Source organism: Schistocerca piceifrons, chromosome 2 (genome assembly GCF_021461385.2).
Source record: "Schistocerca piceifrons isolate TAMUIC-IGC-003096 chromosome 2, iqSchPice1.1, whole genome shotgun sequence".
Classification (NCBI taxonomy): Eukaryota; Metazoa; Arthropoda; class Insecta; order Orthoptera; family Acrididae; genus Schistocerca; species Schistocerca piceifrons.
Genome location: NC_060139.1, coordinates 310,533,885 through 310,556,703, shown reverse-complemented (window position 1 = coordinate 310,556,703; position 22,819 = coordinate 310,533,885). Strand labels below are relative to the sequence as shown.

The following is a 22,819-nucleotide window of genomic DNA, read 5'->3' as shown; positions in this document are numbered from 1 at the left end:
TGAGCAGCATGACGCCCCCGTGGGACGGAATACTATCCATGGAGGGGGCGGGCGAGGGGAGGGAGGTCAAAGCAGCCAGGAAGAAATGCAAGAGCTCAAACCGGTTGTGAGGACACAACTTTGCTCCCTGGACACAGAGAATAAGTGGACGCTGTGATTCCATGGGCAGCTGTAAGACCTCTTTGTTGGATCAAAGGCCTGAACGTTCCATTGGAGGAGAGTCATGACGAAAAAAGGGAGTGGGAAAAAATGAAGGGGTGTCACCTCAGTGGCTGCCGAGTGCCAGCCTTCAAAAACTCATTGGTACAGGGGGCTGAAGGATCCAGCTCCATGAGATCTACAGAGGTGTCTGCATTCTCCTTCTGTTGGTCTCTGGGGTTCAGGGCAGTAAAATGGTTGGTGGTGCGCACCGGCGACATGGAGGTCAGCTGGGCGAGGGTATCACATGGCGACATCATCAAACAGGATATCCGAGTCAGTGAAGGAGAAGACCGTTTGTCTTTTTTTGACTTCTTAAAGCCTTTCCGGTTGGCAGAAGAAGGCTCAGATGTTGGTTGGTTGGAGTGATGAAGGAAGTCTTCATGGAAGTATTTCTTCTGTCCTTTCTGGCCTGCCAGTTGTGTAGCTGGTGACTTCACCCCATGACGTGAAAGTTTGGTGGCAAGTTTCACAGCTGGAGGAGGAAACGAGAATGCTGCCACGACATTGGGTGATTTTATAATCACGATGCTGAATCTGAGGTCGCATGGCTGCTTGGCCATGTCCTTCGTGAAGGGAGATGTAGCAAGAACAGTACTGGCATAATCTGTATCACTCTAGGCAGGGGGTGGGGTTACCTTCATAGTCTCAGGCATATGTTACAATTCAGGAGTAAGTAAGAAACAAGTATTTTTTTTTGTTTTCTCCAAAACTATTCCTGTCCCGAGATATCGACCTCCAAAGATGACACTCAGAACACCATTTTGGAGATGTGAATTTCGGAAATTTTTCTAAAATGTTTTAGCTCTGTAACAATTCTCGATATTTTGTCAGAGTTTTCTTTTTATTTGAAAGATAATTGCTTTATGATTACAATGGTATCCTCCATTTGGACATATCTGTCAAACTTCTTTTATTGTCTCCTTTGGAATTTTTTTATAATTTACAGAAAACTTTTGTTTTCAGAAATGTCAATCCAGAAAAGTTTGATTTTTTTTTTTTCTCTCGATTAGTACCATGTAGTACTATATTCCCCCTAAAGGAGAGCTTTCACTTTTAAGTTTGACAGGTTTTATTTTAAAAAATCTTTTTTTCTTTTTAACTTTCAAGGGTAATATATATCTTCAATGAAGTTGTTTATTACTAATTTCTTTGTTACAATGTTTATTTCTATTGCCTTTGTTGCAGTTATTTCTTATCACTTTCTTTGTTGCAGTTATTTCTTTTCACTTTCATTGTTTCAGTTATTTCTTACACTTGTGTAGTTTCTTGTCAGTTTCTTTTTCATGGTTGTTCATTGAAGGTTTCTGTATTGTAGTTGTTCAGTACAATGTGTTAACTGTAAGACGGCAGAGTTATGAGGGGAGTGCGGGGAGAGGAGGAAGCAAGCATTGGCTGGTGAGGGGAGAGGAGCCGGGGGTGGAGGGAGGGGGGGAGGGGGACAAGGCACGCCTACCAGTTGCAGTGCTGGCACTACAAATTGCACGTCATGCTTACACGAAAACAGACGAAAGGCTTGGAAGTAAAACTCGCTTTAAATGTTGTTCGTAAACGAAACTGAAATCGTCACGTACATTAAAATCTATATATATAAAAATGAATGTATGTATGTTTGTCTACTATGGGCTCACAAACCATTCATCTGATTGCAATGAAATCATCAATCATTACTTCGATTTCTCCACTTCTTTTCCTAAGTTAAAAGAGCGAGAAAGATTTATAAGAAAATGCCTTCTGCACTGCATGTATTTTTTTGAATTTGGAAATGTACTGTAATATGAATGTGTTTCGAAATAATACAGTAACCAGTGGTGTTTCCATACAAAGCAATACGGTAGCAAGGAAAAATGAAATATAAGGTAATTTGGACGAAATAGGGGGCTCCTTCAAAGTGATCGCGAACAAAATATCTGAAATGGAAACTTACTTTTTCTTGCCAGGCGTTTGTGGTGATACGCCAGGATGATTCTTGGAAAACTGTTTGAATCTTCCAATGCTACGCATGCTTTGTCCTGTGTATGTAGCAGCTCTCACTGAAGATTTGTAAATGGGGTGAAGCAATTTTTTCTGCTCCCTTTCTCTTTAGCAGCATTCAATCACACGCAATATAATTTTGCGAGCATCACTACGTAATACTGGTTTCCTTCTAACTGTAGGCCTACCGGTAGGGGTTGTTGGCGACTCCCGAGATGGGCCAGCAACTGCCTCTTCACTCATTTTGATAATGTTTAGCACAATAAAAACACGCAGAACAGTACAGCACAAAACAATAACGAAGCAGACGACAATGGCTACCTTGTACAACACAGTCAGCTACGTAATGTTGGCAGCAGTCGAAACTGCGTGCCTACCAAAGCCTCCCAACGTTTACCGACTTCTACTGATTCAGGACTAGGGAGAGGTCTGCCATCTAAAAGTTTACACACTGTACTAATTTGTTTACTGTAGAGGCTTCTAAGAAATCTGAGACCATCCAGTGAGTTCTGAGGAATTTTCCAGCTGACAGTTGCAGTGTGTTTTGTGAAAAGGACTGTTTGAAATGTCTTCTGACTGGGGCCACAGGAGAGTGAAGTGTGCTGACTATTTGCATATCCATAAAAGAGTGATATATAAGACAAACAAACATACGTTGTTTAGGTTGGGAATAAGTGTTCTCATTTGAAAACTCTGTTCCAAAGTGAAGATGTTTCCAAAGATGACTTTGTGTGTTCTAAATGTTTTGACAGAACAACAACGATAGTATCTGAACAAGGTGAAGCCTTGCATGGTGCAGATTTTGCATCAATATAGGAAGAATTAAATATCCTGAATCATTCAACTACAGAGGCAGGTTTTAGTCCTGTTAAGAAACCGTGGTCAGTGAAATCGAGTCATAAGCTCTATGGCTCAAGAAAGTGCAGAAAAATTACTAAAGCTATGGATGAATACACTACACCAAAACTGACCACACTCTTCAAAGTAGAAATTCCACCTTCAGAAGAAAATGAACCAAAGCACTCTTGCTCCTCTTGCCAGGTATTTTTCACAAATATCAATTCAGCTGTTTAATATTGTGCATACTACAGTGGAAAAGTGCAAGTTTTAAGTACTGTTCCAGAGACACTTTCAAAGGAAACAATTCTGAATCACGTTCCATAAGTATCAAAGTACATGGTAGACAAATCAAGAAATGTGAGGTCTGTCAAAGGAGTCTTTGAAAGACCAGATCCCTATTATGGTCATCCTGTGAAAGCAGTTCAAGTTCAAATAGTGCAGTAATTTTATCTGGAAGATAAATGGGACTGTTCTCGCCAGAGTGCTAACAAAAAAGACACTATAACTGTAACAGTTGAAGGTCAAAAAGTAGTGACAGTGAAGACCTAAATGACTCACAGTATTAAAGAAACTTTTGCAATTTATAAGAGCAACTATACAACTTCACATGTTGGAAGATCAAAATTTTATGCACTAAAACCTAAGTGGGTAGTTCAACACCCACCTAGAGATGTCTGTTTATGTGTGTACAGCACGAATTTTGAACTTTGTGTGGTAAAGTTTGAAGAACTTACTGGAGCATGTAACAAATGACGCCTTCGATGGGAGTGTGAAGTCACTAGTAGTCTGTAACGTAAAGGGTGAGACTCTTTTGTTTCAAAAAGGTGGTGTTTCTCTGGAAAGGGAAGAAGTGGCAGATAACTCTGCAGAAATTACATGTGCGACACGGGAGGAAAATAAACTAATTAAGAAAACTGTTGCCTTTGACAGTTTCATTGATGAACTTGGTAAATGGTCAGTAAAAGCAGTAACACACCGGCATCTGAAGAAATTGCATCTATAACGCATTGCAGAAGTGAAAGGGCATGTACAGGCTCAAGAATTATGTTCAGAGTTTCACTGTGATTTTGCTGAGAACTAGCCTGTAATTCTCCCACAAGATGTACAAAAGTATCACTGGAGTAATGAGCCGGTTTCAATTTTTAAAGGAGTGGCATTGTTTCAAACCAAGACCACAAGTATATGTGATGAGACAGGACATGACTCAGCACATGCTTTGCTAGCAATGCGCAATTCTTCAACTGCAAACAGGGGCAGAGAAGATCATCATTATATCTGATGGTTTTCCTAGTCATTTTAAAAATCGTTACCAGCTGTTTGAATTGAGTAAGTCGCTTGAGCCAACTGACTGCGTATACAGTGCTACTGGTCATGGGATGGGGCCTTGTGATGGTGTAGGAGGCCTACTGAAGCATCATGCTACAAAACAATCTTTCCAGACCAAATGCAGCTGTGATTCAGAATGCTGAGGATTTTATGAGAGTCGTGAAATCTTACACATCCACTGCCCTCATTCTTTTGTCCAAAGAGGAAATCAAAGAATTCCATGAGCAGAAAAAAGAAGAATGGTCCAAACAAGGAATTCAGATGGGCGAACTTATACTGCATGCACTTTAAAGAGCAAGAGAGAAGAAATTTTGTTCGTTTGGCCAACACCTCAGAAACATCAGCATAATATTCAGATTCACAACCTGAGAAGGTGTGTGTGTGTGTGTGTGTGTGTGTGTGTGTGTGTGTGTGTGAGAGAGAGAGAGAGAGAGAGAGAGAGAGAGAGAGAGAGACTGGTGGATTGCACAGATGATGAGTTAAACGAAACAGTAGTGAACTTTATGCTACCGCATAGACCAGCTGCTGGATATACGTTTCCAGCTGAAGGACAGCAACAATGCCATCAGTGCTCATCTACATCCACTTACAAACCCTACCTCAGTGTCCCAATTCCAGAAATCCAGTATGATCTCCAGTCTATCCTGAACCTTAGGCCCATCTCAGAACCTCTCCCCGGAGTCCATCTCTCTCCTTACCCCTGCCACTCCCCACACTCCTACCTCCTACATACTTCCTAAAGTCCATAAACACAACTACCCAGGATGCCCCATTGTGGCCGGTTACTGTGTCCCCATTGAAAGAATCTCTGCTCTTGTAGACCAACACCTTCAGCATATTTCCTGTAACCTACTCTCCTATATAAATGATACCAACCATTTCCTCCACAGACTCTCCACAGTTCCTTTTCCTTTACCATATGGTGCCCTGTTCGTCACTAGTGATAGCACCTCCTCTACATTAACATCCCCAATGTCCATAGTCTTACCACTATTTAACATTACCTTTCCCAAAGTCCGATGGATTCCAAACCTACAATCTCCTTCCAAATTGTCATGATCCACTACATCCTCACCCACAATTACTTCTCCTTTGAAGCCATCACCTATGAACCAATCGAGGGTATGGCTACATGCACTCACGTGGCACCATCCTATGCCAATCTAGAGGAACCCTTCCTAAACACCCAGAATCCCAAACCCTTCACCTAGTTCAGATTCACTGATGACATCTCCATGATATGGATCAAGGGTGGGGACACCTTATCCACATTCCTCTTGAACCTCAACGCTTTCTTCCCCATTTGCTTCACCTAATCCTATTCAACCCAGCAAGCCACCTTTGATATTGACTTCCACCTCAAAGATGGCCACATCGGTATCTTCATCTATATCAAACCTACCAACCACCAGCAACGCCTCCACTATTCCATACCAAGACGTCCCTTCCATTCAGCCTGGCCACCTGTGGCCATCGCATCTGTAGGATGAGTGGTCCCTCTCGAAATATACCAAGGGACTCACTGAGGCTTTCACAAACCGTAATTACTCCTCCCCCCCCCCCCCCACCCTGCAACCTTGTTCAAAAACAAATCTCCCATGCCTTATCTCTCCAGTCGCTGACCAACTCTCAAAGTCCCACCATCAGGCCACAGAGGAGCATTCCCCTCATGACTCAATACCACCCAGGACTGGAACAGCTGAATAACATTCAACACCAGGGTTTGATTAACTCTCATTGTGGCCTGAAATGAGGAATATCCTACCCACAATCCTTCCCACCCCTTCCTATGGTGGGTTTCCACCACCCGCTGAACCTATACAATATCCTCATCCATCCCTACACAACCCTTGCTCCCAACTGCTTGTCTCATAGCTCATATCCCCATAGTAGACCTAGATACAAGGCCTGTCCCATACACCCTCCCAGCACCACCTACTCCAGTCCGGTCACAAACATCATCTATCCCATCCCTGTGAAACTAGTCGTGATCTACAAGCTAAACTTCAAAGAAGTGTTCTATGTGGGCAATGGCAACCAACAAGCTGTCTGCCTGCATCAATGGCCACCAACAAACTGTGGCCAAGAAAAAGCTGGAGCACTCCATTGCTGAGCGTGCCACAGAACACAACATTCTTCATTTCGATGACTGCTTCACAGCATATGCCACCTGTATCCTTCCCATTAACACCCGCTTTTCTGAAGTGTGCAGGTGAGAAGTCTCCCTGCAGTATATCCTAAGTTCTCATAACCCTCCTGGCCTCAACTTTTGTTAGTCATCATCCTTACCCGTCTAACCCTTCCCCTGTTCCCATTCCAGCATTACACAGCCGTCTATTCCACCAATGCACCCATTTCCCTCCCCCTCCCCACCCTCCTGCCTAACTCCCACCGTCCAGTTGCTTCAACTATCTATCATACACTGCTACTCACAGTCTGGCCTCAGCAGCCAGATGACTCAGCATCTCAGTTATATGCTGATTATCAACTATCCTTTTCATAACACTGTCACATCCCATCCTGGATTTTCCATTGTTAGAAATACAGATTATATGTATGAGGCATCTAGGGCAATCAGTGAAGGTGTTAGTTGACGAGGTGGATGTATCCCACAACAGGTTGGAACAACTTCTTGCTATTTCCCCAAATCTATGCATCAAACATCTGTGGAGTTCCTTATATTATGAATTTTCAGGAAATTTATACAATTTGCAAAGTGGAAGAGTAGTAATCTGCAAAGTTTTTTTAATTAAAATATGTAAGCACTCTGGACTTTATAGTAATACTGTACTGAAACTTATCATATTTACAGATAGCAAAAGTTTCCTACAAGACTACTTAAATAGGAAGTGACACCTAAATACGGCATCTTCTGATTAATCTATAAATTAATATAATTTTAATTAGTAAGAACAGATTCTACCTCACAAGTTCCACCCCTGACAATTCCTTGCCCCACACAAGATGGTCTTCAATTGCAATTTTTGTAAGTAAATGTTAATAATACTAAATTTATTGATATTTCATCACATTGAGAATTGTTTTAATAGTGTGAATTCAATGTTTTATAAAGAAAATGAGGACATAATTTGCAGAGTTTTTGTAAAGTGTTGATGGGCATCCAATGCTGTGTCTATTCACTGCCTCACCTGTGGCAAAGTTTTTAAGGCAAGGTAAGACAACGATTCGTATGATCGATCAATCAATCAATCTTCACTTTATTTCTGTTTTGACTTTTTGTTATTTACGCTGTTGACTGCTGAAAAACATAACTATCCCATCCATGACACTGGAATCCCCCAAATAATTTTGGAGAGAAAAGACCAACAAAATTAGTGAAGATCTATATAAATTTGCACATGCTTCCAAAAAGTTGTGTTAATTGTACTTTACCAGTTTACATGGAGTTCAAGTGTTTTTTTTTTTCCTTTTTTCTGGAAGCGTAAGTGTTCTTTAACTGTGTTTCTTATATCGCAAGAAAACTTAATATGATAGCTCTTTTTTTAATTTGTGCAAGACTAATTAAGCAACATATTGTACATTAAATTTTTTTTTAATAAGGTACAGGTGTTTTTGGGGTCAGATTAAATTACAACCACTCTGTCCTGTGTCCATCTTCACATATTGTGCTCCTGACACCGTTACCTAAAACCATTACAACTATAAGGAGTAATTTTAACCACTTCCATAGGTTTTCCACATTTTTGACATATTGCACCAACACACCATATTTCTGCATGTCATATCAGTCATCTCCGCTGTCAAAAAATGTCTCAATAATTTATTGTTAGATCAATCACACAAATGATACACTCAATCAACTTTCACAAACACCAGTTCACACAACATCCCTGACATTTACCGTAAGACAGTATCACCTCAAGTAATCACCATCTACAGAAGACCCTCTTCTCAACACCAACTTTCAAGTACAATGCTCCTACATGATGCCACATGCCACAGTGTCATTATGTCAAGGGTCAAAGCTGACACCTCGTACTGAACACTTTGGATGACCCAGAATAGCAGCTCTGTTAAATTGAGGGAGAGAGAGAGAGAGAGAGAGAGAGAGAGAGAGAGAGAGAGAGAGAGAAGTGCATCATACATATTCACACAAACCAGCCTGATAAGAAAGACAAACATCAGTGATAAGTAAACACGAATCTGCATCAGAAGGACTCCATCTTCTTGATCAGAAGGACTCAGTCTTCTTGATGGCTGAATGAATGTTACTCATTATCTTCTTATAGTCTTCAGTTTATTATCCCTCTCAAGGAAATATATTATCCGATTGACAAATAACAGTACACAGCAAGGTAACTAAATTCTGATGGACAGCACATAAGCCCCAGTCTGCTTCTTACAAGCCTCTTTCGCCACTATCAGCTACCTCATCTGCTATATTGAGAAATGGGTCATCATCCCAAAGAATTCAGTATCAAATACAGTACATTCATCAGGAGGAAAAATCTTTATGACACAATTATGGAAGTGGTTGCACAGTCAAGAGTGACATCTGGTTCAACCTCTGTGCAAATAGTCTCTGTTGATCCATTGTGAACACGGGACAGCAGCCGGTCAATTGTTTAACAAAGAAATTAGCCAAACAGCCATTTTTAAGAAGTTATTTTATTTTATTTTCACTACAAGTTTTGGCAATTTAATATCCCATCTGCAGTCAAGTCTTTGAAAGAAGCACTTGAGAATTCATAACATCTAGAAACATATGTCAATACTGATCATTTTTGAGAAGTGCATATGGGACTTGAAGGTTGCATATTGAATTGTTGAAACTGGAAGTGAAAATAATATAACTTTTCAACTCACATAATTGTCTCGTGAATTTCTTTGTTAAGGTATGTGTTAACACGTTAAAATTACAGTACTTCTTCCCATTATAAAACAACAAAAGTATTAATGTAAAATCATTGTTTTGAGTACGGGTCATAACCCAGTACCTACAAAATTGCCTTAAGCTTTTCTTGCAGTTAGGGTGGAGACTACTCCAACGCCAGTATGAGGTGTATGTGCACGCCATCTAAGTAGAGAAGTTTTAGTTGCCCAGATCACAGCAACTACACGTATGGCCTTCTAGTTTCAATAAACTTTAATTGCCATCTTCAGTTCATCAACATGCATCAAACATTGTGCCACTATGTAGTGCACTCATCTAGTCATGAACATATAGGCACTAAACTCGCCGGAACAAATGCACCAGTGTAGTGTCAAGTACCAGTATAAAGACATAACTGTGGTAAACACAAAAGTCACTAACAAGATACATTTGGGACACACAAGGGGCTAACAGCTGATTTGGGCAGAGCAAGTAATACCTTCTGTACCAAATGTATTTCATTAATAACTTTTGTATCACTTGCTTAAGTGTACCAGATGTATTTTGTGTTTAACACAGTTATGTTTGTATTACTTGACGTATGACACTACACTGATGCTTCTGTTCCAACAAGTTTAGTGCCTATATGTTCATGACTAAATGACGGTGCACTATGTAGTGGCACAATGTTTGATGCCTGTTGACGAACTGAAGATGGCAAAGTTTGCTGAAACTAGTAGTCCTTACATGTAATTATGTGATCTGGGTGAGAAATCTTCTTTAACAAGAAGATTATATTTTTCTCAATAAAAGATTGCTCTCCTGGTGATGTCAGGTAACCATATCTTAGTAGATGTGTGTTTCACTCAACTGGCAATGGATCTTGGGACTTTATTCACATTGGATATTTAACCACTCTGTATGAGGGTGGACAGCTGGTTTATATACAAATGACTGCAGAATGAATCAAAATTATATGTCTATTGTGTCCTGATGAATTAGTATTGGATGGAAAGGGGATAAAACATCAACCTTACTACAAAAATTAGATAGGATGCTTGTAACGTAACCCCAGCAAAAAACGTCACTATGATAAACCGCATCCAAAATCTTTTGTCCTTTGTCTTTGCTGTGGTTAGGTGCAATGTCTACTGCTGGGAGTGGCAAGACGACTTCTCAGCTCTTACTCACAAATATCTACTTCTGAAACTTTGTCTACATCATAGAAAAGTGTGATAGTATCCAAAAGATACACTACAACCACACAGGTCAAGAGAAATATTCGATATGAGTCACAGGCATTGAGGCATTGATCAGTGACAATGTTAATGGCTGCTGTGAAATCACATTTTGGTACACATGTTCACAGTTTGCTTATTAATTGGTGGAGTGAACTAACGTGAAAGCAAAAAACCTGATTGTGGTGACAGATTGATCTTAGCCAATATTTTTCTTTATCCAGACACTTTACACCTATACCAGTATTTTCTTGCAGGTTCTCTCCTTAAATGAAATGCCTCTTTTGAATGGGACATGTGTGTGTTATATGCTTCATGATTGTCTCAGTATTGCATTTATTTGTCTGGGAGTTGTTGAAGACATAGGAACCATTATAGAGTGCATGCACGTACATTTACCTGAACTGCCCCCAACGAGTGTTTGCTTCAGATATACACATTTCAATGGTGTAGCAGAAGAATTAGTAATGCTTGGTTGCTGCATTGTTTTTAACACTTTAGTTCAAAATACAGTATAGGAAATATGAAGCATTCCACTTTACAGTATCTAAACCTTCCCTTCAGACACAGTGTATGGCAATTTTCTGTGCTGTATTTAAAGAGGTGGAAAGAGGGGAGGGGGAGGGAGAGAGGAAGCTCCAGCTGGCACCAAGGAGATTGGTACAGAGTGCATGATATAATCTTCAACACACTGATTCAGTGTTGACAACTGTTTTGGGCTTCATGCAGAGCACCTAGGAGTTAAATGACTACACAGAGGAGATTACCACTTCTGAGTTTCATTGACAGAGACCCATAATGACATTCCCGTAAAAGAGAGGGGGGGGGGGAGAGAGAGAGAGAGAGAGAGAGAGAGAGAGAGAGAGAGAGAGAGAGAGAGAGAGAGAGAGAGAGAGAGAGATTTCACACTGGCGTGGCTGTTAGAGTATTAAAGTAGTGTCTCAGATGTTGCTGAACCAAATTATTCTGCTATTAAATATCTAATCTTCCTCAGCCATATTCAGTCTAGAGTTTCACAATGTTCAAAATAATATAACTGTGAACTCCGTAAGTCACAATGGGTCCCAGTTACGTTTTTCTTCAGGAAGAAGGGTTGGAAAGGGGTGGAGGCTGATAGTCATCACAAAATATATTATGAACCTTTGCCTTGAATTTTACCTAACCAGTTTGTGTGTTTTAACAACACTTCTCTCCAAGTACAAAAATAAGATACTACCCGAACAAACAGTGCAACTAACAGGCTCTGCCAGCTTCTCTTGGGGGTATTTACTAATCATGTGCAAAAGACAGGCAGTGTTTGCATGTTGCCAGAAGATGGGACCATTACAATGTGATGCTTCAATTTGTTTTACACGCACTGTAGTAGAGTGATCACCTAAGATTTCTCATACCTCCCCTGAATATTTTTTGCAATACAGCCCATCTAACACATTCCATGTAACTGTCCAAATGGCCACGTTCTCAGTTCTTGGGTGAACCTTGAGAGAAGCACAAGCTGCTCTTATTTTAAGTCAGAAATGAGAAATTCTTTGTCCCAGACTATTAAATGTTTATATTAGGTAATACAGACGCTTTTAGTGCAAGGAATCAAATAGTTTCCAGAGGCTCCACCGAACTATGAAACATTACGCGTCAAACTAAATACTTAAATATAGAAGGTCTTTAATCAATAGTTTTCTTGCTCAAGTTGGGACCTCGCCCTTTGGCCAACCGTGAACTAAGAATCTCGGACTTTTACAATTTTCAGTAGTCTTAGTAGGCGTTCAGGTTTAATGAAATTCTGCCTCGCAGAGTGCCTTCCCCCTGCCTACTGACAAAATGTTTCGACATGACGCACAGATTGCCATTTCTCTATTAAGTGAAATACGGTCCTACTCTGCATTGCCACCGGCACGAAAGCAAGCAACAGATGTAACGTCTCGATATATAGGCCTACGTTCTTCATGGATATTTCCCTACGACGATGGATTTAATAGCAATGCTGCAACAGACTTAAAAAAAAAATAAATAAATTAATTAAAAAAAAAGACAGGGACTCATCATTCTAAGTATTGTGGAACTATTGATTTAATAGTGATTATATTTTCGACACATCAAACATTGGCACCCACAGAAAAAATTTGACCGCTGTATTACGCAATTCTGTAGTTTCCAGTACGTCTTACCTTAGGAATGTTAAGGCAGACCGCCGACATGCCAACATTTTTAATATTCAAGCGAAATCAGTATCACTGTAGTACAAAAGCAAAAGCTTCCTTCAATCCCAACAATAAAAACCTACCACCTTCGATCTTACACCTTCCCCCACTCTATCCCTCCGGCCTCCGCACTCAGACTTGAGTTCGACAGTCACTTGACCGATTACGAAAGAGTGCAACGGTAAAGATATACACTAGGGACAGCCAAGGATATACTATCGACTAACGCAGATTTCCCAAAATATTTATGATTACGTATTATAAGTTAATATTGGCTGCGCTAATGTATTGGAAAGAACATATGAATGACTCAGCTCAAATATTGCTCAAGATTTCTTCCGTTTTTTATCTTTGCCTATGTTTTCAATATTGTTTGATCTCTGACTATCCAAATGTGTGTTTTTTACTTTGGACTGGAAAAGAGGGAAGAAAATGGATATAGTTTAATGATTGGTGTGTTTGATTGTGTGTATCGTGTATATTATAACTACGAATAAAGTTATCGAAGAGCTGACGTGATGCACCAGTGATGGATAAAATCTGCAGTTTAGCAGCATAAAAGTGATTCTGCTGTGTTGAGAGTGTGGGTGTTCAAATACAGACCCTATATTTCGTTATTTGCTAATGCCACGGCAAATATATCATGAACGTAATAAAGAATGCTTTTCTACCCAACAAATTATTTAGTGCTCATGAACTAATTTCGCCATTTCACACAGGTTATCCATAATGGCAGACGAAGGAGGCGTTATTCTAACCTCTCCAGCGTCTGGAGTTCATGGGCGCCACAGTCGAAGAATAAAATTAAGTGATCAGCAGTTGGAATCAATAACACGGGAAGAACTCGTAAGAAATTGGAGAGAACTGGACTCGTACGTCGATGTACTTGAATCTCAAGTAGCAAACCAGGAAGGTAGATGCATAGTCTGAAACTGAATTTTTTTTTTTACTTGAAGTTTGTCGGGAATTAGCTTTTGTCGTGATTTGAGTGAACTGACGTTATTAATCATGTGGCAGATGACTGCCTTATTCATTCTATGTGTTACTGCAAAATATTTTGAATGTAAGAGTTGGCATTTATTGTGAAGGTAATTGCTTTAAAAGAAAAGTTCGCCATCCTGTGCAGGATGTAAAGTCTCCTTCACAATTTGAGCTGTCAGTGTAAAGTTATATTTCTTTGTAACTGTATTTATTGGATTTCAGTTGGACTGCATATGACAGTGATCAATGTAGAAATATATTGATTGTAATGGGTTCACAGTGGTGTGTTCACTTAATTAGTATTATATGATGAACTTTCATGGTCACTGATCCATTGAAGTTTAATGTGGAACTCAGAATTTTGGAAACAAAACAAGGAGCAGTTTGACAGCTGAACTGTCATCCACTGTATGTGTATTTTGAGTGACATTTTCCTACCACATTAATTTGACATATTCAGCTAAAGAAACTGTATTTTTCCTGCTTGTCTTAAAGTTGCATAGACAATTATGTTTCTGATACAGTAACAGCTGTTTAGAAACAATCAGGATGATGGCAGTATTGGTACCAAATTAGTTTTAGGCTCAGATATATGAGAACTGGGATATTTTGAAAATAATAAAATTACAGTATTAACTTTACACGGAGGGTACAGATTCGTACATTGTCATTCATCATGAACTAGTACATGTAAGTTATTCTAAATTATTAGAAAGGTTTCCATCTATTCTGTTTTGGTGTTAAATAAACTTTCTGTTCATTGTTGAAAATGACACAGTTATTTGCCTAAGGAACATAGGCCTAGTAGTTAAAACCAGTGACATGTTCTTTTGATATTAATTGATCATGACAAATACATAAATTCGAAGTATACCCATCACCAAGAGATGTTTTAAACTGTAATGCTAGTGGAATAATATGTTGACAGCCATCACTGTAATTAATTTCACAACTTAATTTTAAAAAGAGTGGTGATAGCAGTTCCTATAATTTGTAAATTAGGCCTACTTTACATTAGTTATTTTCCATGGATCCCATGGAGAGTGATCTCAGGGATATGGAAAAAGTCATGCAAGGAGGTGCAATTTTTTAGCTTAATCTACTATAACACACTGAACTAGTTCAGTGAGAAACTCCTTTGTTTAGGTGAATTTTGTAACTGGTTAAAATCACAATTTAAGATTTGTGTCACGGCCCAAATTGAACTTTGGTTTCCTGAAATTTGTGAACGGTTGTTGACCATTAGACTGTCCAAGCATGCCTCCTGGCATACCCCAAATTAAGTATCACTGAATGTTCCACTATGTGTCGAACACTTGTCTGTAGATGTTCCCTCATCACAAGATGAACACTACTGGAAAAGAACAAGTACAGAGGACCTTGGCTGATTTACAAAAACCTGTGTGTAACTGAGAGTAGTGGAGGTTGCACCATTTCTCTGCTGTGATTGCTCTTATATTTAGTTTGCGGATTGTACCATAGGTAGCACTTTACAGTGAACATCTTTAAAGTACTGTACCAAATTCCTGTACCATAAGAAAGGAACCTTTTAAATCTGTTGATCATCACTCTCGCGTTTCTATTCTACTTAAAACTGATTGAAAACAGAAAATGTAGTTTACTGTATTCATTATTGTACAGCTTTGTAAGACATGTTATTGTAATGCAAAACATTAGTGTTCTTAATTGTAGCTTAATTTGTCGTATGGTTTCCTTTTCATTGAGGCACTATCAAAAAATCAATAATTTGAGAGAGTATGTACAGGGATGACAGAGTTACAGTTGCAAGATGCTTGTGGGCTTCATGAATTTGTCCTAAGGTAAAAGCCGCAGTTTCAGATCAAAGGCAGATCTCTTCTTGGTAGAGCGAGATGCATTGCATTGTACTCTAGGGTAGGTATGTAATTGTGTGTACGGACCTTCTAAAATCCTTCAGTTCCAATTCACTTACTTTCAAGATCTTGGGTCTGACTACATTTAATATTGGTTGATGTAGCTGCTAATAGTATACAATATGTTTATTGGATCAACTGAAGCTACTGATACCAGATGTCATCCTTATCCCATGACACTGTTGTTGTGGGCATGTGATGTCATATGTGTGCAGACAGAAGGAGAACAGAAAACTGACAACATAGTTTTGAGTCTATTGTTTTTTTTAGAATGTAAGTTGTAAGAGACTCATCTACAGCATAGCCTGAAGTATAGGTTACATTCAAAGATGACAAATAGGTTGTGAGTTTGTGGACAGGATCTTAGTTGCAGTGATATGATTATCTGCAGTGTTACCCAAGGTCTAAGTTCGATTGAAAGGTGACAGTTTGGGTGAGAATTTGCGAAGCATTGTCAGAGGCTTCATATAATCCTGTTTGTACATAGGGCCTATGTGAATTGTGTCATCTTGATCCACAAATGGTAAGACTTTTTAGCTGAGGAGAAATGTCTCTAAGCCTGGGGCAGTGATCGCAAACGCAGTTGGAGATGAAGAGAAATATTTGGTACAAGTTGACTCTGACCAGTGAAGTAATTTTAATAGCTTCTGTGACTTTACATTTTGGTGCATGTACTCGCAGTTTTATTGTTTGTTGGCAAAGCCAATGAGTGTGAAGAAGGCAAAAAGAGCCTGGTTGTATTGACAGATTGATATGTAGCCCAAGGTCTAGGTTAGGTTGGAAGGTGACAGTTTGGTTGTGATTTGGAAAAACCATCAGTTCCAGAAAGTATTTGACCCAGTGCTCCATTACAAGCTGTTAACAAAGGTACGAGCATACAGAATGAGTTTGCAGATCTGTGACTGGCTTCTTAAGTTATGAACCCAGTATGTTGTCCTTGAGGCCAGTGTTCATCAGAGACAAGGGTATCTTCAGGAGTGCCCCAGTGGAGTGTGATAGGATCACTGTTCTCAATATACATAAATGATTTGCAAGCAGAGTGGGCAGCAATCTGCAGTTGTTTGCTGCTGATGCTGTGGTGTACGATAAGGTTTTGAAGTTGAGTGACTGTAGGAACATAAAAGACAACTTAGACAACATTTCTAGTTGGTGTGATGAATGGGAACTAGCCCTAAATGTGGAAACAATCTACGTTAATGCAGATGAGTAGGAAGGATAAACCTATAATGTTCAGATACAGTATTACTAGTATCATGCTTGACACAGACAAGTTGTTAAAGTATCTGATTGTAAAGTTGCAAAGTGATGTGAAATGTAACGAGCGTATGAGAACAGTGGTAGGGAAGGCGAATGGTTGATTTCAGGTTATTGGGAGAATTTTAGGCCAGAGTGGGTCAACCATAGAGGAGACTGCATATAAGATACTGGTATGACCTATTCTTGAGTACTGCTTGAGTGTTTGGGATCTGTACCAGGTCCAATTGAAAGAAGACATCAAAGCAATTCAGAGCGGGCTGCTAGATTTGTTATTGGTAGCTTCAGACAACACGTAAGTGTTATGGATATGCTTCAGAAACCCAAATGGGGATCTATCAAGAGAAGGCGACATTCTTTTCGAAAAACACTACTGAAAAAAATAAGAAAACCAGCATTTGAAGCTGACTGCCAAATGATTCTACTGCTGCCAACATACAATGCACATAAGGACCACGAAGGTGATACAAGAAATTGGGCTCATATAGAGGCATGTAGACATCATTTTTCCCTCGCTCTATTTGCGAGTGGAACAGGAAAGGAAATGACTAGAAATCGTATAGGGTACCCTCCACCACACGCCGTGTGGTTGCTTTCAGTGTGTCGGTAGATGCAGATGATGTAGATGTCAATGTAGATTTAACCTTGCTTCATTTTTAGGTAGAATTGGGTTAGGTTTCCTGCCTGTCTGCTAGGATAATTTATGCTTAAGAGCCAAAGAAACTGACACACCTGCCTAATATCGTGTCTGGCCTCTGAGAGCGCACAGAAGTGTCACAACACAACGTAGCATGGACTTGACTAATGTCTGAAGTAGTGCTGGGGAGAATTGACACCATGAATCCTGTAGGGCTGTCCATAAATCCATAAGAATACGAGGGAGCGGAGATCTCTTCTGAACAGCATGTTGCCGGGCATCCCAGTTATGATCAGTAATGTTCATGTCTGGGGAGTTTGGTGGCCAGCAGAAGTGTTTAAACGCACTAGAGTGTTCATGGAGCCACACTTAGCAATTCTTGAAGTGTGGAATGTTGCATTGTCCTGCTGGATTTGCCCAAGTCCGTCGTAATACACAAAGGACATGAATGCATGCAAGTGACCAGACAGGGTGCTTACGTGCATGTCACCTGTCAAAGGTCATATCTAAACATACCAGGAGTCCCATATCACTCCAACTGCACACAACCCTACCATTACAGAGCCTCCATCAGTTTGAACAGTGCCCTGCGGATATGTAGGGTCCATAGATTCATGAAGTGGTTTCCATATCCGTACACATCTATCCATTCGATACAATTTGAAATGAGATTCGTCTGACCAAGGCAACATGTTTCCCGTCATCAATAGTCCAGTGTCGGTGTTGACGGGCCCAGGCAAGAGATAAAGCTTTGTGTTGTGCAGTCATCAAGGGTACATAAGTGGGCCTTTGGCTCCAAAAGCCCATATGAATGATGTTTCGTTGAATGGTTGGTGGCCCAGTATTGAAATCTGTAGCAATTTGGGGAAGGATTGCACTTCTGTCAAGTTGAACAATTCTCTTCAGTTTTCGTTGGTCCCGTTCTTGCAGGATCTTTTTCCGGCCGCAGTGATGTTGGAGATTTGATGTTTTACTGGATTCCTGATATTCACAGTACAAGCGTGAAATGGTCGTATGGGAAGATGCCCGCTTCATCGCTATCTCAGTAAGTTGCTGTATCCCATTGCTCGTGTGGCAACTACAACACCATGTTGAAACTCACTTAAATCTTGGTAACCTGGCATTGTAGCAGCAGTAACCAATCTAACTACTGCGCCTGACACTTGCTGTCTTATATAGGTGTTGCCAGTTGCAGCATCATATTCTGCCATTTTACATATCTTTGTATTTGAATACGCATGTCTATACCAGTTTCTTTGGCACTTCAGTGTTGATATTCAGCTTGTCGAACCAACTTCAGGCCAATGTGAAGATGCTTCCTATAGCTATTTTGATTGATTTCTCCTTAGACCAGAACAAACACTTCAACTACTTGACTTTTTCCTTCATGGTGGGGAATTAGTGTCTAAGGCAGTGCAACTGATTTGTCCTGCTTTTCACATTGTCATAGAGGTGTACATGTAAGAAGACAACTATGTGATGTGTTCTGTACAGAGAGAGACAGAGAATACTCTGCCGGATCACTAATCTTTCTCACATATCACAAGGTACAGCTGTTGCCCTACCCTGATAACTGGCAGTGCTGCTGTGTACAATACACTGTGCCACTATTTCTTCTTGTGACTACTCCTAGTAGAATTTATATGTTCCAGAAGCTGTCACCGTCACCTCTTTATCTAATACTTGCCATCTTTGCCTTATGCCATCATAATGAACATACTTAACCCCTCACCACACCTACCCTACTACAAGAAACAACAATAATGCCCCCCCCCATCCCCCCCCCTACACACACACACACACACACACACACACACACACACACTGAAGTGCATGCTGTAGCCAAACACTACAGAATGACGCCATTATGTAGAGCTTCAGCTGATGGCAGATAATGTTGTTGTTGTTGGTGAGAAAGCTGAAATGCCAGGAAATTGCACTTAGGTAATGAAAGACCTGCGGAAGATCAAAGCTTGGCAGAGGGACAGAAAGTTGGCTCTCAACATGAATACACTGATCAGGCAGAACATTATGACCACCTACCAAATAGCCGGTATGTCCACCTTTGGCATTTACAACAGTGGTAACACATCATGTTGTGGAAGCAATGAGACCTTGGTAGGTCACTGGAGGGATTTGGCACCATGCTTGCACACACACACACACACACACACACAAGTTGCCTAATTCTCATAAATTCTGCAGGGGGGGGGGGGGGGCAATGAGCTCAGACGCCACATTTAATCACATCCTAGATGTCTAGATGTGTTCAATCGCCTTCAGATCTGGCAATTTGGGGGGCCAGCACATCAATTGGAACTCACCACTGTTTTTCTCCAACCATTTCATCACACTCTTGGCCTTGTAACATTGTGCATTATGTTGTTGAAAAATGCCACTGCTTTCAGGAAACACTATTGTCGTGAAGGGTTGTACGTGGTCTGCAACCAGTGTGCAATACTCTTCAGCTTTCATGTTACCCTACACAAACTACACTGGACCCACGCGTGATGTTCTCCGGAGCATAATGGAACTGGCACTGGCTCGGTACAGGTGTCGAGGAGCTGTTCCTCTGGAAGACAATGGATTCGAGCCCTCCCGTTAGCATGATGAAGAAGCTATCGGGATTAATCAGGTCATGCAGCGCTTTGCCACTGTGCCAACATCCAGTGGCGATGGTCATGTGCCTATTTCAGCATAGTTGTCAATATGTGTTAACTTTGGCACAAGCGTGGGTCATCAGCTATGGAGTCCCATCATTAGGAGTGTTCGGTGCACTGTGTGTTCAGACACACTTGTACTCTGCCCAACATTATAGTCTGATGTTAGTTCCACCACAGTTCACTGCCTGTCCTGTTTTACCATTCTGCCCAGCCTGATGTGCGACAGCTGTCATGAGGGGCGGCTGCCCAACACCATTGTGTCTGGACGTGCTTTTGCCTCAGTTTTGTCATGTGTTAAAGACATTAACCACAGCACTCCTCGAACATCCAACAAATCCTGCAGTTCCTGAAATGAAATGCTTGTGCCAAACCTCCAGGCCATCACAATCTGCCCTCAGTCAAACTCAATCAGATCGCACATCTTTCCCATTCTACACACAGAAGCACGCTTACTGATACTACATGCACCATGTGTGTGTCTGACTAACAGTGGTTCATCATCAGGTGATGCTGCTATCACCTGCATGGGTTTATATCGATAGGTTAGTGGTCATAATGTTGTGGCTGATCAGTGTAATTATCACGTATTTCACATAAATACACAGAAATGTGGATTATCATTTTATTACATTATTGGTGAGAAATCACTGGAAACAGTAGCAATAGTAACATATCTGAGAGTAACTGCCCTGAGTGATCCAAAGTGGAATGACCACATGAAACCAATTGTAGGAAAAGCCATTGCCTGGCTGAGGTTTGTTTAAAGAATCTTAATGTAATGTTATTAACCTTTGACAGGTGTGGTTTATAATAACCTTGTTTAACTTATTTCTCTGTTTTGCTTATCAATTTTGGACCCTTACTGGGCAGCGTTAGTAGCAAAGATCCGAAGAAGAGTGACACATTTTGTCGCTGATTTGTGTAGTAAGCTTGATAGCATCATGGAGGGTAGTCTCTAAACTCTAGTGGCAGGCAGTGCTCGAGATAATTTTCTTTTCTCACAGACAGATTTACTGTTAAAATTCCCAGAAGCCAGTCAACATATTACATCTTCCCACAGCTCGCCAAGTATTCATGATGTAAGAATCAGAGAAATTAGAAATTGAACAAAAACTTATCACCAGTCATTCTTCTTGATTCATGGTTGATATTGGTGCCAGAAGAATCTTTTGCACACGCATGAAGGTAGCTTGTAGAGTGTAGGTGGTGGTGGTGGTGGTGGTGGTGGTGGTGGTGGTGATTCAGTGTGGTTAAACAACCCGGTGCAAGCCTTTCAATTGGGTGCCACTTTGGTAATTTGTGTGCTTCCTACTCTACTCCACACTCATACTGGGATAAGGGACTGACAGTTCAGAACCATGTCATGTTCTTGGTAAATCTTCACGTCATTGAAAGGTGAGGACTAGGTTGAAGGCAGATTGGAATATTTCATGGTCCAAGCGGTATTTGGTCTCACTATCTTTTGCTTCCAAGGTGTAGATGTAGATGATTTACATAGGATTTGAGCTCCTAATGAGTACACCATATGGAGTTGTATTGCATAACCTATCACCACCAATAAGGATTTGTTAGCATGACAGTGTTATGGATGTGTGTGCACTAATATCTGCAGTAATAATCTGAGAAAGGTATTTAAAAAAAAATTGTATGGATTCTTTGTTTACCTCCCTATCCTTGTGTAGCTTGTTTACAGGAAATAATTTTTCAAATGGTATATGTTCATTATATTTTTGTGAAGTATCCTGATACACTCTGCAAATATCCTCATTCTCAGCTAACAAATCATAAATCCCATTTCATTAAATTCTTACTAACGCCACATGATTTTATACCCCTCCCACCCCACCCCCATCCCCCTGTGGTATAGCATTGCACAAAGATTTTTACTTTGGAACAGGCAGCACAAAGAGTAAGAATAGTAGTAAATGGAAACAACATATTTGTTTATAAACTTCTGGATCACGTATAATAAACAAATCATATTGTTAAATTTATTGTATGTTACATTGATGAATGGTGTCTGTTGCACCTAAGGTTACCCTATGTCTTTTACTACTGGGGTGTAATAATGTATCGTGCAATGTCACACAAGCACAAACAGAAAGAAAACAGAACTCTGACAACAATTTTGCATCTACATTATTTTTGGAATGTGGGTTGTTGTAATGGATTGACCTGTATTATAGTTCAATGTGTGCATTGGATTAAAAGATTTTTAAGATTTTCTCCTGTTGAAGTTTAAGCTCATTTTGTTTTGAGTTGGCGAAGCCAGTGTATGCTGGTACGAAATCTTTGTTGTGGTGACATACTGTTCCATAGCATAGCCCAGGGTATATGTTAGGTTGAATGGTGACTTGACTGAGTGTTGACAAAGCAGTATTTTGAAGGCTTCTGTTGATGCAGAGGCTTTGCTGGCTACATGGTGTCAGAAATTTGATGTCAGTTCCATTTTTAACTTTAATTATTTATAGGTATTACTTCTTACTAACTGTTTGGGTTTGTGGAATGTTGTTGTTGTTGTGGTCTTCAGTCCTGAGACTGGTTTGATGCAGCTCTCCCTGCTACTCTATTGTGGAATGTAACCATGGTATAATTTTTAGAGTTTTGGGTAATTAATTGTATTAATAGAACAAATATTCGATTGTAGGTGAAGCCTTTGGGATTGATGTAGTGTCATGTTCGCTGGTCTATCCCAAGTAAACTTTTTTGTTGCCATACCAAAAGAACGTCATTAAAGACACATTTTTGTGTGTCTGCAGACCATCCGTGATCTAATTAGCAGTG

At 40.2% G+C, this 22,819-nt stretch overlaps 2 protein-coding genes across 2 annotated transcripts in view; one reads left to right on the top strand and one right to left on the bottom strand.

Moving 5' to 3' along the window:
• The window catches only part of LOC124773703 (superoxide dismutase [Mn], mitochondrial), a 45,874-nt gene extending 33,115 nt beyond the window's left edge, over nucleotides 1-12,759 (bottom strand). The window contains exon 1 of the mRNA XM_047249424.1: nucleotides 12,576-12,759. Coding sequence (XP_047105380.1) covers nucleotides 12,576-12,613 — 38 coding nt within the window. The 5' untranslated portion in view covers nucleotides 12,614-12,759. The remainder of the gene's footprint in view (nucleotides 1-12,575) is intronic.
• A 241-nt stretch (nucleotides 12,760-13,000) lies between these two features.
• LOC124773687 (pre-mRNA-splicing regulator WTAP) overlaps nucleotides 13,001-22,819 on the top strand; it is a 40,692-nt gene continuing 30,873 nt past the window's right edge. The window contains 2 exon segments of the mRNA XM_047249423.1: nucleotides 13,001-13,191; nucleotides 13,328-13,521. Of these exon segments, the coding sequence (XP_047105379.1) occupies nucleotides 13,338-13,521 (184 nt within the window). The 5' untranslated portion in view covers nucleotides 13,001-13,191; nucleotides 13,328-13,337.